Source organism: Melanostigma gelatinosum (genome assembly GCF_949748355.1).
Source record: "Melanostigma gelatinosum genome assembly, chromosome: 16".
Lineage (NCBI taxonomy): Eukaryota > Metazoa > Chordata > Actinopteri > Perciformes > Zoarcidae > Melanostigma > Melanostigma gelatinosum.
In genome coordinates, this window is record NC_136649.1 from 12,481,749 (window position 1) to 12,496,378 (window position 14,630).

Genomic DNA, 14,630 nt, shown 5'->3' on the forward strand with positions numbered 1-14,630 from the left:
AATGGCTGAACTTCAGCTATGTTCATTTGGAGCATTTAGGGTGGCAAACTAGTAAGTCATTTAGTGGTTAATCAAAATCCTGGTGAGGTGTTTGATTGGTATGCATGGCCATGGGCACATAACTGCCATCCTTTGTAAACACTATCAATCGTAAATATGTATTGTTCCATGGTTTGCTACAGAATACTACAAGCCCCATAACTTCAAGACTAGACTTGTCGGGAATTCAGTTTTTATTGCTATGCAAATTAGATAAAGATATGAACATATTTTTTTATGGCTGTGTCATAAAGGGGCAGTACATTACAGGAATTTAAACAAGCATGACTCATGATGTTTATACTCATAGGCCAAGTAATGAAACTATCAACCGTTATTATTTTGAGTATACGCGTTACCCAGGTGTAATACTACAAGTACCACAATGCACCGCTCCCTTTTCTGCAGAAAAAAACATGGCTGCCTACAGTTCACCAACGGTATTTCTATTTACGCCTTGTTTGTTATCTGTTTTAAGACGGACAGAGGAAGGAATAGCCAGTGTCAGAAGTCGTTAGAGTTTTGGTAAGAAGACGCCATTTCCCCGTCGTGGTGACACTGACCGTTAACATTGCCGACAGCCTGGGTTTGTGTCATTTTCGGTGTGCCGTCAAGCTGCTACTCAGTGACGGGACTGCGATTGATTTGCGATTGTTGCGTTAAGCTAGCTAACGTTGAACTTTCTCGCCAACATAACTGGAAGTCCAACGCATACATGCTACATCCGGTAATAATCGCTATGTTTAGCCCCGTGAAGTATTCTTATTTCAGAGTCAGCCCGGCCATTGTCAACAGAGAACTCGGCAAGACCAAGATGAGATAGCAAGAGGGCAAACCAGAGTGATAACACATGATTTACTACGCGGCATAGCTCGAGCAAAACTCAAGAGAAACCCCAGTAAATCACTCAAACAGCATGTTTGGGAATCTTTTCGAGGAAGAGGAGGAGGAAGGCTTCTCTTCGACTTCCTCCAGGGGGAGAGTTGCGAAGGGGGGAGACGAGCCAACTCCGCCCCGAGGAAGAAGCAATCTGTGCGGCATAAAGAACCAAGGGGGGACCTGCTACCTCAACTCTCTGCTCCAGACGCTGCTGTTCACCCCAGAGTTCAGAGGTGAGGCCAGATCTCTGACACATTTATTTTAGGAGAGCCGGTACAGTATTCAACCAGAGGACAGTTATTGACTGTTTGCTGCGTGTGTCTCTTCAGAGGAGCTGTTCAGTTTGGGAGCAGCGGAATTAGGATGTCTGGAAGACAAAGAAGATCCAGGGGCCAAAGTAAGTTGCTTGTACCTGTAACCAAAGATGTAATGTCTTTTGTGTATTTGTGAAGTGTAAACGCATGTTTTGCTTTCTTTTCTCCCCAGGTCAGAGTGATCCCGCTGGAGTTACAGAAACTGTTTGCCAGTCTGCTGTTGGTGGACCAGCAGAGCGCCTCCACCGCCAACCTCACCAACAGTTTCGGCTGGAACAGCAGCGAGGTCTGTGTCCATTATCGTTGACGGTGGAGAGGAGAAAGAGAGGCTCGGGTTACACTTCTTATTTCACTGATTGATTTACCTTCCAGCCTCAAAGGCAGACCCACGACATTTGCCGCATGACATACAAAACCACCTTTTCCAGGTCAAGACTGTCTACACAGTCATGTGATTTAAACAGGATCTGGAGCTGATAGAAGGCTGATAACAGCTAGAAGAAAGAGAGAACCATTTTACTGCTTCAGTGAAGTTTGTTCATCTGTATAAGTCTTGTATATTTCTGTGTTTCTCTTTAACAGTGAAATAGATTGATTTCTTCAATAATAGGACAAAAGCGATCCATCAGGGTTCCCACGCGTCCTGGAAAACCTGGACAATAGACACATTTTCCAACGAGAGAACGGGTCAAATGTCCTGGAAAATGATTTCAACATATTTGATTTTTTCTGGAAAACGATCTCTAGAAAAACCTGTCTTTTTGAAAAGTGCAATATAGTATGTAGTACTGTAATACTGTTAGTTCATATAATGTAACTGGGACTTTTCTTGTCTTTTGTTTTTCTCAGGGAACAAATCAGCATGATGTGCAGGAGCTGAACAGGATTCTGTTCAGTGCGTTGGAGCACTCTCTTGTGGGCACCACTGGGAGTACATTTATCCACCAGCTGTATCACGGGACCATTGTCAACAGTATTGTCTGCAAGGAGTGTGGGAACGTCAGCCAGAGACAGGTGTGTGTCCACATGTACAGGGTTTCTCTGCCTCTTTGACGTGGCTCTATTTAGGAAGACTGACGTTATTGGAGTTGTTTTGGTGGAATATATCTCACGACTAAATGCTAAGACAAATACCTGTTTTTTTGGGCCTTCTTTAGGAGGACTTCCTGGACCTGACTGTGTGTGTTTGTGGTGTGTCTAGCCTGGAAGAGGCTTTGTGGAACATGTTTGTGGAGGAAGAGATGTTTGAGGGCAATAACCTGTACCGCTGTGCACAGTGCGACATGCTGGTCACTGCTGCCAAGGTTAGTGCCAGCTTTCAGACTGTGTCAACACAATAACAACGGTTAAAATACAGCGAACCTGAAGAGACGTTAAACCTGTTCTTTCTCTTCTGATTAAGCCTTACATCAAACAATTGAGTAGAAAGGATTATTACAACTAAACATGTTAAAAGCTTCTTTGTATTGACTTTTTGTTTCCTTGTTCACATAAAAAATATTGCATTTTTGTGCTGTTTCTCACCTTCCTTTGCTTTTATTCAGTCTGCCAAGCTGAAGAAGCTTCCTCCATTCATGACCATCTCCCTGCTGAGATTCAGCTTTGACTTTGCCAAATGTGAGCGATACAAGGAGACTGGACGCTACAGTTTCCCCTTCACCATCAACCTACTGCCATTTTGTGAAGAGGTACCTGAAGGAGCTTACTCTCAACATCATCCAGGAAGGTTTTGATACACCAAGTTGTCTTGATAAGTTAACTACTATGTCTTCCTCTCCTGCAGACTGACGCAGATGACTCTGATTACTGCTACGAGTTGTTCTCTGTGATCATCCATAAGGGAGGCTGCTATGGGGGCCATTACCATGTTTATATCAGGGACATTGACCAGCTTGGCCAATGGGAGCCACCGGTGAGAAAATCAGACGAGCAAACAGGAGGATAAGAAATATATAAATGAGTCATTAGTTTTACTACTAATACTCGGAGTGGCAGCTTTTTCAGATGTGCATTACTGTCAGCAATGTTGAAAAGTGATCACAACCGGCAAGCTTTTGAACGTGTGCATTAGGAAAGGCATCTCTGTGTTTGCTTGTCAGGAGGAGGAATGCAAACCCAAGACTCAGAAGAAAGTCACGGAGGAAGTCAAGCCAACGTGTGAGCCAAAACTACAAGAAGACGACCCTTTGTCTGTCATCACTGCTATTATTGCCCAGGTGAAGCGACGCTTCCTTCGTCTGAGTTCTGTGTTGTTCATAGTTTGTTCTTTGTTGACTCGGTAGGACAGCCAGTTAATTAATTAGGTGCTGTTCATATCTTGTCCACTAGGAGCCATCAAAGAGTGTCCTGACAGACCAGTTGGGACAGAAACTCATGGATAAGATTGGTTCTTCCTGGAGCAAAAAATTTAGAAAACACTATGGCCCCATAGGAAAGGTACTTTGCTTTTATGATATTCTTATGTTTTCTTTAATGATTGCTGGTGTTCTTTGTCTTATACCAGAAAATAGTTTGTTTCCAGTGCAATTTCTTGACTTTCTTTTGCTCTTCTGGTGTAGTTCCTGCAGTCCCACAATGATGCTTTCATGTTGGTGTCTAATGGTACTCGAGTGGCACTGAAGGCGATTGCAAACCCGTCAAGCCCTGTGACCGAGCCCCCCGACCCAGCAAAGCAGACGACTAACTCTGATCCTTCAACACCTTCAGACCCCAGAGCTGCTGAACAGCAGCCAGAACTAGACCAGAAGTCAGAGCCGGAACAAAAGGTATTAAAGCAAGTTAAAGTTCTAAAATGACATTGTGAAAAAATACAGCAACTTAATTCAGTTTTATGTCTCGGTTCCTGGTGGACACTTCTTGTGATTACTTTGAGTGTTTCTCAGTGTTTCTTCCCATCTGTCAGCAGGGCAGCCACTGGTTTGATCTGAACGACTCCACGGTGACTTCCATCAGGGAGTCTGACATAGAGAAGCAGTTCCAGGGCAAAGAGAGCGCATACATGCTGTTCTACAGAAAAACACAGCTGCACAGGCCCAGTGAAGGTAATTGACACCATTTTTATTGGAAGATAAGATCAAAGAAAGAGGAGAAAAAGTTAAGTAGTGTGTGTGATTTGATTCAATGAAACAACAAATGTGTTCCTCTTTAATTAAATTTATAGTTTTGACATCAAGTACACAGTATATGAAGTAAGTAGACGACTAATATGTATCAATGTGTTTCTACATCTGCAGCTCTGAACAATCCCCAATATAAGATTCCTCTTAACCTCATCCAGATGGCTCAGGAAGAGAACATCAAGATGCAGAAAATGCGGTAAAACCACATATTACACGATTATTACACAGGCAGGTTCTGACGGTTCTTGACTTACGAGTGAGACATTTCAGCGGAAGCTAAAAATATGTAATCTGTGAAGATCAAAACCCAGAAATTGAAGAAGGTTATGTTAAAAATAGTTTTCTCACGCAAATTATTATTCTCCATTGTTTCTCTTACAGCGAGGAGTTTGACGCCACGAGTAACACCGTGGTGCTGCGTCTCCATCTGGCACCCTCGTACAGGCTAGAATATGGAGCCCTGCAACCAATCAGCAAAGAGCAGAACGGGAGCACCACTCTGACTTTTGACCGCAGAAAGACCGTGGGAGATCTTCGATTGGATATTTATCAGGTAACTCCATTTCCAAAAAGACTAGCTGTTGCGTTTTTTTAAAACGCCGAAAAGAATGATGGAATAAGCTCATGTCTTGTGCATCTGTTTATATAGAAGCAGGAACTCTGGGAGGGGGATATGGCTCTGACTGTGGCCAGGAGTCTTCCTGCAGGGCTACACCTCTACAATACTTTAACAGGTGAGACACTGACACGCAAAAAAAACCTCAAGAAGGTAAAAGAAGTTTTAAACGTTTGTAACAAACATTCTGGGTGTGGTTGTCTTTGCAGATGATAATGTCTCCCTGTATAGTGCAGGCATTTGTACGAACTCTGACCTGTTTGTGTGGAACGGCAGAGAGGTGAGTACAACACATTCTCTGCAATCACAATATGTGTTTCGTAAGCATGGTCACTTGACAAGATCCCGAGTGTCCGACTTGTGCACTGGTTTTTATCCCTTCAGGTGTGTGGAGCGACTGTCCTAACTGGAGCCGAGTGGGAGCCGGTGCTGCTGAATGTAGTCCGTCCCAATTTCGGGGAAGATGGGGATCTGGAGGAGGGGGATGGGTTGGAGTCTGTGGAGGAAGGAGGAGGTTTTGAAAATGGGGGGCCAGGGCTTAAAAGGGAGGCCAGAGGGTTTGCAGGTGCTTCGACTCTCGGGGAGGTGAGGGAGGCACTAGGGGAGCCGAAGGAGAGTCTGCTGTGCCAGGAGCATAAGGGAGGAAAGAGGGAAGAGCAGGGGACAGGAGAGGGAGGAGGGGCAAGTGGATGGAGGGTGTTCCCCCCCGGTGACATGCAACGGACGCTCAAGGAGCTGTCGCTGAAAGACGGAGATGCGCTGTTGGTGCTGGAGCCACAGTCCTTCGACAGCAGGTACAAGCCTCTGCCGTGTGTGTGTGTGTGTGTTTTCTTTCTGTGTGTTTTTACTACCGTCCTCTTAACTTTGCTCAGCATGTTCGCTCTAAACGGAGACGTCGTCACTGTGACCACACCGTCGGACTGCCGCTGGCTCCAGGTGGAGTTTGGACCACATGAAGGGGGGGGAGGAGGAGGAGAGGGGGAGAAAGAAGAGGAGAGGAGGAAGATCAAAGTTCCAGCGACAGGGAATATGGTCATTGAGTTTTTATTTTCATTAATCTATCGGGTTAGACTCTTTATCGCTGCATTTAAGCACCACATTGTTCTTTCTTCCAATAATGTAGTAGTCTAATGCATCTCTTACAGCTGCTGTGTGAGGTGAAACAGAGGGCCATAGAGGAGCTGCAGCTACAGGAGCAACTCGCAGGCAAGATTCTCAGTGTTGCATAACTATATCTGGCTAATATAGATATTGATAAATTATAACTATATAATGTGCTTATTAATGACTGTGAAAAGTTTCTTCAGGTAACATTTTTATCTCTGCTACTGTTCAGGCAATCACCAGATTTGTATTTGAGTTTGGATTCTTACATTTTTATCTACTGTAAGTATACATTAATACTTAAATGAGCTGTTGTGGTTTGTCTCACTGACCAGGTGCACAGTACTGTCTGAGGCATGTGGACTGCACAGGGAAACTCCTTCCTCCAGGTACCGTGTTGTTTGTTCCCTGAGGGTAGTAATGATTTTAATGGTGCAGATATCTTAGAGCTGGAAATCCCCTCATTTTCACAAAATATTAAGACGGGCATTCCTTTACACTGCCCCTCATAAAATGTTTAAAAGGTACTCCCCCTGCTTGTCATTTTTCTTCTCATCGTCTGTGTTTGAAGTTTGGAACACATTTACTAAGTGCTCTTGTGTTTGTCTCACCCTGGTCTACCTGACAGTGTGTGAAGAGCTGAGTGTTCGGGATGCAGGGGTGCGACTCATGACCACACTGACTCTCTGTCCGGGAAATGCCCCCAAGGCATCACAGGTGTGTCTTTAAAAAAAATTTGAAACCTTCAATAAATCCTTTGTAACAGCAGCTGCACAGGTGAATGTTACAGAACCTTTAAGTACCAGTAAACCTATCCTCCAGTGTACAACCAAATGAGACGACGAGTTACGAGCGTTTTAAAGTGCTTGATTTATGTTTGGGACGTAAGATTTTCTCTTTGCTTTGCAGCTTTTCTTGCACTTCTCTGTGGGCTCGGTGCCCTCTGCTGGCATGGAGATGGATATCATGGTGGAGAAAACGTGTACCGTCAAAGAGGTGTGTGAAACGTAATGTGTGAAACGTTATGTGCTTACGTTACATGTATATGTACTTTAAAAAAATATGATCTTTTGCTATTTGCAGTGTCTAAAGGCAATGCTGGAGGCTGTTGGACTTGATGGTAAAACTACATCAATGCATTCTGTTATTTTGTACTGTATGTAACTTGCATGTAGAGTTAGTGTTTGTGAATTGCTCTTCACCAAGATTATCTCTGCTTTTGTAAAACTGTAATCAAACAGACATTTTGCTATTGTACTTTTGAGGACGATCTGGTCGTTGAAATGTGTGTTTGCAGGCACCTGTTGGCACTTAAGGAGGCTCGATTGGTGTGAGGAGGTTGGAGAGCCGATAATGGATGAGGTGAGTGGCAGATTGTAGTTTGCACAATGTGTCATAATGAAACCGTGTTTGCTTCTGTTATAGCTATATGTATAGCGTCTCATTTTTAAATGTTTTCCTCAGGATGCTTCTCTGTCAGAGCTGAAGATAAACAATGGAGAGACATTAGTCATCACAGAAGGACAACTTCCTCCGAAGGTACTGAAATGTTTTCATTGTGTCTGGACATTCATATATTATAACTTCACCTCTCTCTTTAGCCTTTTGTTGTCTGTTTTTTTTTCTGTCAGGGGTTTCTCAAGCTATCTGTGTGGCTGTGTCTGGATCCCAGTAACAACTCTGCAGTTTCCATGGATTTTAATCACACTGACAACGGCCACACGGATGTCATGGCCGCGGGCGACTCACCTCCTCTGGGTGCCAGCAACACGGCGGAGCTGAGAAGTGCAGGACAGGTGGAGATATCGGACGAGGCTACCCTGGAGGATCTCAAGACGCAGGTAGCGTATGAAGGTTATGTGTTTATTTAAAGCAGGAGGTGATGGTCGTTTATATTAGTCAGGTAATCCTCAAAGACTCCAAATGGATTCTCTTGGATTCAAGTGGATTTCAGTCCTCATGACTTAGGACCCAGAGAGCTGCCCTTTTCCAGCCCTACCGGTTCGTTATGAGGCCAGAAGATGAACACTTTACATTTTGCCAGCTGTGGGGTACTATTTAGTTTTAGCTAAACAAACTAAATGCAAATGACTCACTTTACGTCGTTGTCTGTTTCTTTGTCAGGTGTTGACACTGCCGGCCCTTCAGGATGCGTGTGTGCCAACCACTGCGTTCATGCGGGTGTGGCAGCTTGAGGGCCGGAGGCTGGCACGTATCCTCCGAGGACAGCAGCTCACACTCAAGTAGAGACACTTTCCTGACACAGCGTGGCCAACAGATTCTCTTAATTATCAACAAATGCAAAGTGTTGAGTCATTGCTTGTTTACATGATCAACATTTTCTGTTTGGTTTCCTCCTGATCAGGAAATTGAAGCTGCCCAGTGGTACAGACCTCTGTGTGCAACAGCTACTAACAGAAGAAGATCTTGGGTAAAGTTTTCTGCTGTCTACACATTGTGACGGAGCGTCCTTTCTTTTCCAATGAGTACATTTCCCTTATTTCAACGTTAGTTAAATTCTTTTCTGTTCTGTTCCTAAGTCCTAAAGATGTGATGCTGAGTGTTAGAATGGGAGTCCCAGGGGAGAGGGGTTTCTACCCGCCAGAGGAGCTGGTTTGGGATGCAACCCGTGACTCTTCCCCACGGTCTCTACGCACTTGTCTGGCTGCACACTACGGCCTCTCCCCTGATTCTCTGCTGTTGGCCAAACACCAGCCGGAGAAACACGCCTGGGAGGAAATCTCAAACTGGGTGAGAGGAGAAGAGTCATTTCTTGAGGAGGAACTAGGGCGGGGCGCTATACCGGTTCAACCGGTATAGCGGTTTTAATTTCCCGTATGATATGAATTTTTCATATACAGTCATACGGTGCACAGCCGAAACAACTTCTGTCGCTCTTCAACAGGCAGCAAAATATATTGTTCGCCGCTGTGAGCGCTACTTCTTCCTCTTCTTCCAGTTTTACGGTGGTTGGCATCCAACTTATTGGTGCATTACTGCCACCTACTGCTCGGGAGTGTGGATCAGACGTTAGGCTGTGAGCACTACAGTCGGAGTTAGTTGTCTTAAGTGTATTGAGAGGGAACCCTAGTCATGTTTACAACAATTAATAACTCACAACTAACGCTCTTTAACAGGGCAAAACACCACGACACAACAGTTTGACACACAAACAATTTGTAACACTAATAATTGTACATTTATAAAATTTCACCGCCGAACTGCATGCTGGGTACTTCTCGCTAACAGTCTGCTAACAGCTGGGAGAGGCTCTGTGGCTCCAGTAACGTTACATTAAAGAACAGAAAAGAGCGATGCAGGATGAACAAAGACTGAACAACAAAAGGTATTTGGTCAGACACATATGCAACGCTGATTACCGAAATATGTGTGGTATTTGTTATAAATGTACGTTGGTACGAGGGTGACAAGAAGCTGTACATGGAGGGGCTTAGGACCCAGGGGAATGTAGGTGAAGGAAATAGGAAGTGACAGAACGGAAGACACACAAACAGCTGTTCACCACTCGCTGGCCAGTTGGCCGGCCGGTTCTTTTCGGCGTTAATTAATTAATGCTTTCACACGGAAAAATAATACCGTGATATACCACCCAGCCCTAGGAGGAACCTGTTTTTAGGTGTTTGGTGCGATCCGATTGTCAGTGAATAATATGTCTTATGCCTTTTACGTTCAGAGTCGGCAGGTTTCCAAAAAGAAAAAGAAGAGGAAGGCTGAATCACTACTGGGGGCACCATTTCACCTCAAAGATGGCGACACAATTGGCATAAAGGTATTCATAAACCCCTGTTCCTTTTCAACAATGAGTCTGTTGGGTTTGATTTCTTTGAAAAACACTGAATGCATTTTTTTCCTATTTTTCCCCAGAATCTTTTGATTGATAACAACAGGGACTTCCTCACCCTGGAGGATGAGCAGGGCCAGCAGAGGCTCAGGGAGCAGGCAGAGCAACGCAGGAAAGGGTGGGAACGCTCCCAACAGTTGTGATCATGTCCATGTTATTTCTTGAACTGACTAGTGTCCAAAAAAACAACCTTTTCATGGCATTTATTGTTTGGCAATCATTGTGTCATTTCGCTGTAATACAACAGCACTGTGTCAATAATGATTATGCTTATTGTTGTACAACTTGGTTAATTTTTTCCTACCCTTGCTTCTTTCCAGAGGGCAGGCTGCGGGCTCTGAGGGTGTTGGACCACCGAAGAAGACCGGACCGACCAAATCCAGGAAACCAGAGGTAGCGCTATCGATCAACGTGGGTGTATTCAGATAGCACTCTGCTCCCATGCGTGCATGGACAGATCAAACCTACCTATACAACTACACACACTTACACACGGATGCAATTGGGACAATCCACTTGACGTCAGTCGTATGTCATTTTCTTTTCTGTATTTCTCCACAAATCTTTCAAGACCGACTAAAATCTAATTATTTTATTGACAGGAAGAGACGGAATTTCATTTTGGTAATTTGATTAGCTGTTTTTTAACAATTGACTGTAATTTGCATTATTTCGATACAATGTTACTGGATGTCTTGTAAGACGCCTCTCTCTACAACCACCACTCATGCCCTTTATTAAATGAAATTGCAGTTTTATTATCCGAGAAAGATTTGAAGAGAGTTTGACCATCAGGCCATTTGTGCTGCATGGATCAGTAGTAAGAGAAGCAGAACAAACTGTTCTACTCTTAAGTGTTTTTGTGCTATTGCAGGCTGGATGTATACTCATGCTTGTGTAAACTGGAGTTTCTTTCTCATTTACAGTTTTGTATAAACTACAGCAATCGGGATGATAGCATCTGTGTTGCTAGCGGCTCAAACATTTACTTGTTTTAATATATTATTCAGTACAACAAGCCATTAATATAAGGAAATCAACCTCCATTAGTTCTTGTTGTTGCTCATAGGGTGTTTTAGGTGATGCTCATTTTTTATGATGAACCTGTCACTGTGCGCCGAGAATAAAAGAACGTTTATCTGCATCACAGGCTTGTTTTTAGGTTGATAAAAGAGAGGAGAGATGGGCCTTACTGTGGAGACGCCTCGGTGCAGCTCTGTCCTACCTCGCTCTCTGCCTCTCTCATTCTACCTCTGCTGCCCCGTCTGTTTTTCACCCCCAGGTTCATGCTGTAATTCATGATGACAATTTTTAACCTAAAGTACCTGCTCTGTTAGTTTACTACGGTTACAAAAAAAAGAAAAAAGTATTTCAGTAACTCAGTCTGATCATTTGACTCTTGTGTCTCATGTGACGTGAAACATGAACTGTAGATTGTCTGCTTTTGTTTACTTTCGACTCGTATTCTATAAATGGTTAAATAACTTAATTGACATTTAGCGGGCACGATCCACCCTCTTTATTGCTGACGATTAAAGCAGACCGTCTTCACTTTCACCTCAATCTGTTCATTTCATGTTAAAAGGAATAACCATGTGGAGCCAAACTGTCTGTGATGACAGACACTGTAAAACAGTGAACAGTTTTCATTGTGGAACATTTAATGTTTTATTTGCATGCACTATATGTGAACTTCAGGGAAGTTAAAAAGCATTTATAGATCATTAATTTGAAGTGGGGTATTTTTTCAGATCTTTTATTTTTTTTAAAACTTTTTTTCATTTATACATCGAGCCTTGACCAGTGCTTTTTTTTTGACAATATATTCAGCAAGAGTGAGATTGAATTTTGTTAATTTGGTAGTGTTCAATACATTTTTGGTGTTAATGATTCTACTGTATTATTACAGGAGACATCTGTTTGTATACTCTATCAACAATAAAGTCCGCTGCTGATGAATCACTGTTTTTTTTACTGAATTAAGCCGCATGGCTGAATGAATGTCTGTTCGGTACAGATGTTCATGGTTGCTTATCATGAATCCTAATGACTTTGGTGATCCTGATTCATTTTTTTATTCAGCGCCACCATGTGGTTGGCGTATGTGCTTTTTGTTGTCATATTGCTAAAAAATAAATGATTTAATTTTTAGAAATGTAGAGGAATACGAAATTATCCTTTTGGAAAAGGTGAAACCACTGTATTTTTAAGATTTATTTTTTTTAAACTCTGGAATCGTAACTTTAGTAATCTAACTTTCTCTAGCACCATTATCAGGTCTTAATATTATACATTTTGTTCTAAGTAATGACATTGTTATTAACCTCAGCTTTATGTATAATTAAGTCGCGTGTCTTATGTGTGTGAACGTTTTGCATTGACCAATTACAGCCCACGAAGCGTTTTGGAACATCCAATCAGATTCCCCGCTGCCGCTCGAATCCCCGCCCCCTGTCCCAGTATTAATTTGGCAGGGGGACACGCTGCAGGATTTACTGCACGGAGAACAGAGACCGTTTGACTGTTTCACACTGAACTGGACCAACAGCACTTGCAAAAATGGTTGATGCTTTCTGCGCGACATGGAAACTGGTCGACAGCCAGAACTTTGATGAATACATGAAGTCACTTGGTAATATAAATTACTGTTCTGCTGGAAATAAGATATTATTTTAGTGTGAGCAATATTGTGTTTCTCGGATAGTTGCTTAGTTTTCTCAAATATTTTCCCTGTAAGTACAGAAAATAAGTAAAATAAATAGTTAATTTGTGTCCACCATAATAATGATGCACTTTTTTTTGACAGGTATTGGTTTTGCCACAAGGCAAGTGGGCAATGTCACCAAACCCACAGTAGTGATGAGCCAGGATGGGGACAAACTTGTGATTAAAACCCTGAGCACCTTCAAGAACACTGAGATCTCCTCCAAACTCGGAGAGGAGTTTGACGAGACCACGGTTGATGACCGACATGTCAAAGTAAGCTGAGTAAAAAATCAGGGTGTAATCTGACTTTACGTTTGGAGACGGTTCAAATTCATACTGTGCTTGTGCTTGCAGTCTATCTTCACCATGGAAGGAGACAAACTTGTGCAAGTGCAGAAGTGGGACGGCAAGGAGACCAAATTTGTCAGAGAAATCAAGGATGGGAAGCTGGTGGCGGTAAGATTAAATAACACACACAACTTAATACAGTATGAAATTATTATTGTGAAATTATCACTTATTGTGATTACATTCATCATTTTATGGAGCCATTCACATTATAAAGAGTACTTGTGTGAAGCACTTTGACTGGCTTGTTAATGTTGTAATGACCCACATGAACTGCAGAAAACCTGCTTTACCTCCAACAGGAATGACTTTGCATTAAAACCACATCGAAGTATTAACTGGCACCATGTAATACAGGTTGTCTTTTGCTTTGTCTCTTCTCTTCTCGACCTCCAGACTTTGACTCACGAGGGAGTCCAGGCGGTCCGCACATATGAGAAAGCCTAACTTCCCCATCCACTTCCATCAGCAAATCATTCATGCACTGCAAACGATCAACAAGGTGTTCTCCTGTTTTTGTTTACAGTATGCAGTGATTTGCACTTGATTTGCTATTGTAACATGAGATACATACTTTGGGAAATCTTTTTTGTAAGATCTTTTGTATGAAATTCAGACTGTGAAGGGCCTAAAACTGTTTTGATCAGTGTATGTTAAAAATGGAAAAATAAACTACGTGTCTAAACGTTAATGTCTCAGACTTTTCAGTTAGTATGTAAAAGTCATGTGCGCTCCATCAGTACCACTTTATCTGTTTTTTTTTTTTTTTTCATGCAATTCTGAATGGAGTCCTACATTTCTTTTGAAATATGTCAGCCTAAGTTGTGGGAACAGTGCTTTCCCTGTGATGGCTGAGTTCCAGGTGACAGCTGCAGGGTGACGGTGCAGGCTAGAGCCAGCCGTGCCGCAGCAGCAGGTCACACTGACCATTGAACTCATGGGAATGAATGTCCTCTAGTAACCCCCAGATGGTCAGAGACTAGGAGCTGGAGGGGTTGGGTGTGGTGATGTCACACGCCTCGGGATAATCCGGTTTTAGTTGTGGTGTCATTACGTAGAGGCATCATTCGATGGGGGTGTGGAAAGATGACAGCCAACGCTAAGAAAGGACACTGTGCCGGATGTGGACAGTTTGTATCAATCCAATATCCCACAGTTAGTAGTTCAAAGTCTAAGATTAGAGTCTGTCAGTAAACTTTTGTGATCTTAATCTTAAAGTTCCACCATCTATCCTCCTCCTCTCCCACATTTTAAGAAGCCAAGCTGTCCTGCCCTGTGGGTTGGGTCTTGCCTACTGAACACTGTGACTACAAGTGGCCATTCTTCTTCTCTCAATGCACAGGCTGCCAAGCTTTTGGCCACCTCTGAATAGTGTGCGACACAAAGAAACTGTGGTAACTGGAGTGGAACTCATTTGGCCATTGCTCACTGAATTAATTTCAATCAATATACGTCTTTATGCTCCAGTTACACAGTATGCCAAAAAAAAAAAATGCCTTTATTCCGACAAAAGCAGGCAATGTCATTTGCGTAAGTATTTAGGGTGAAAACAGTTACAAGGCAAGGTTCAGGCGAGTTTATGTAACAATTTGCACAGCAGCACAATCGCACTGAACATGTAGAAAGGGGAGATTATCAGATTC

The 14,630-nt window shown here is 42.9% G+C and overlaps 2 protein-coding genes across 2 annotated transcripts; both read left to right on the forward strand.

Moving 5' to 3' along the window:
- The first annotated feature begins 532 nt into the window (after positions 1-532).
- usp40 (ubiquitin specific peptidase 40) lies at positions 533-11,892 on the forward strand. The gene is made up of 31 exons (XM_079286463.1): positions 533-1,151; positions 1,248-1,315; positions 1,405-1,518; positions 2,082-2,246; positions 2,390-2,536; positions 2,777-2,920; positions 3,016-3,144; positions 3,332-3,448; positions 3,561-3,668; positions 3,791-3,997; positions 4,138-4,273; positions 4,466-4,547; positions 4,733-4,904; positions 5,001-5,085; positions 5,177-5,247; positions 5,352-5,761; positions 5,840-5,999; positions 6,113-6,173; positions 6,407-6,460; positions 6,700-6,788; positions 6,981-7,067; positions 7,155-7,191; positions 7,369-7,433; positions 7,536-7,610; positions 7,703-7,912; positions 8,196-8,314; positions 8,437-8,502; positions 8,612-8,822; positions 9,766-9,861; positions 9,957-10,051; positions 10,254-11,892. The coding sequence occupies exons 1-31, from the start codon at positions 956-958 to the stop codon at positions 10,360-10,362; spliced, it is 3,885 nt and encodes a 1,294-aa protein (XP_079142589.1). The 5' UTR covers positions 533-955; the 3' UTR covers positions 10,363-11,892.
- A 539-nt stretch (positions 11,893-12,431) lies between these two features.
- Positions 12,432-13,667, forward strand: fabp7a (fatty acid binding protein 7, brain, a). The gene is made up of 4 exons (XM_079286697.1): positions 12,432-12,565; positions 12,740-12,912; positions 12,994-13,095; positions 13,384-13,667. Exons 1-4 carry the CDS (start codon positions 12,493-12,495, stop codon positions 13,432-13,434), a joined length of 399 nt encoding a protein of 132 aa, XP_079142823.1. The 5' UTR covers positions 12,432-12,492; the 3' UTR covers positions 13,435-13,667.
- The last annotated feature ends 963 nt before the right edge of the window (positions 13,668-14,630 follow it).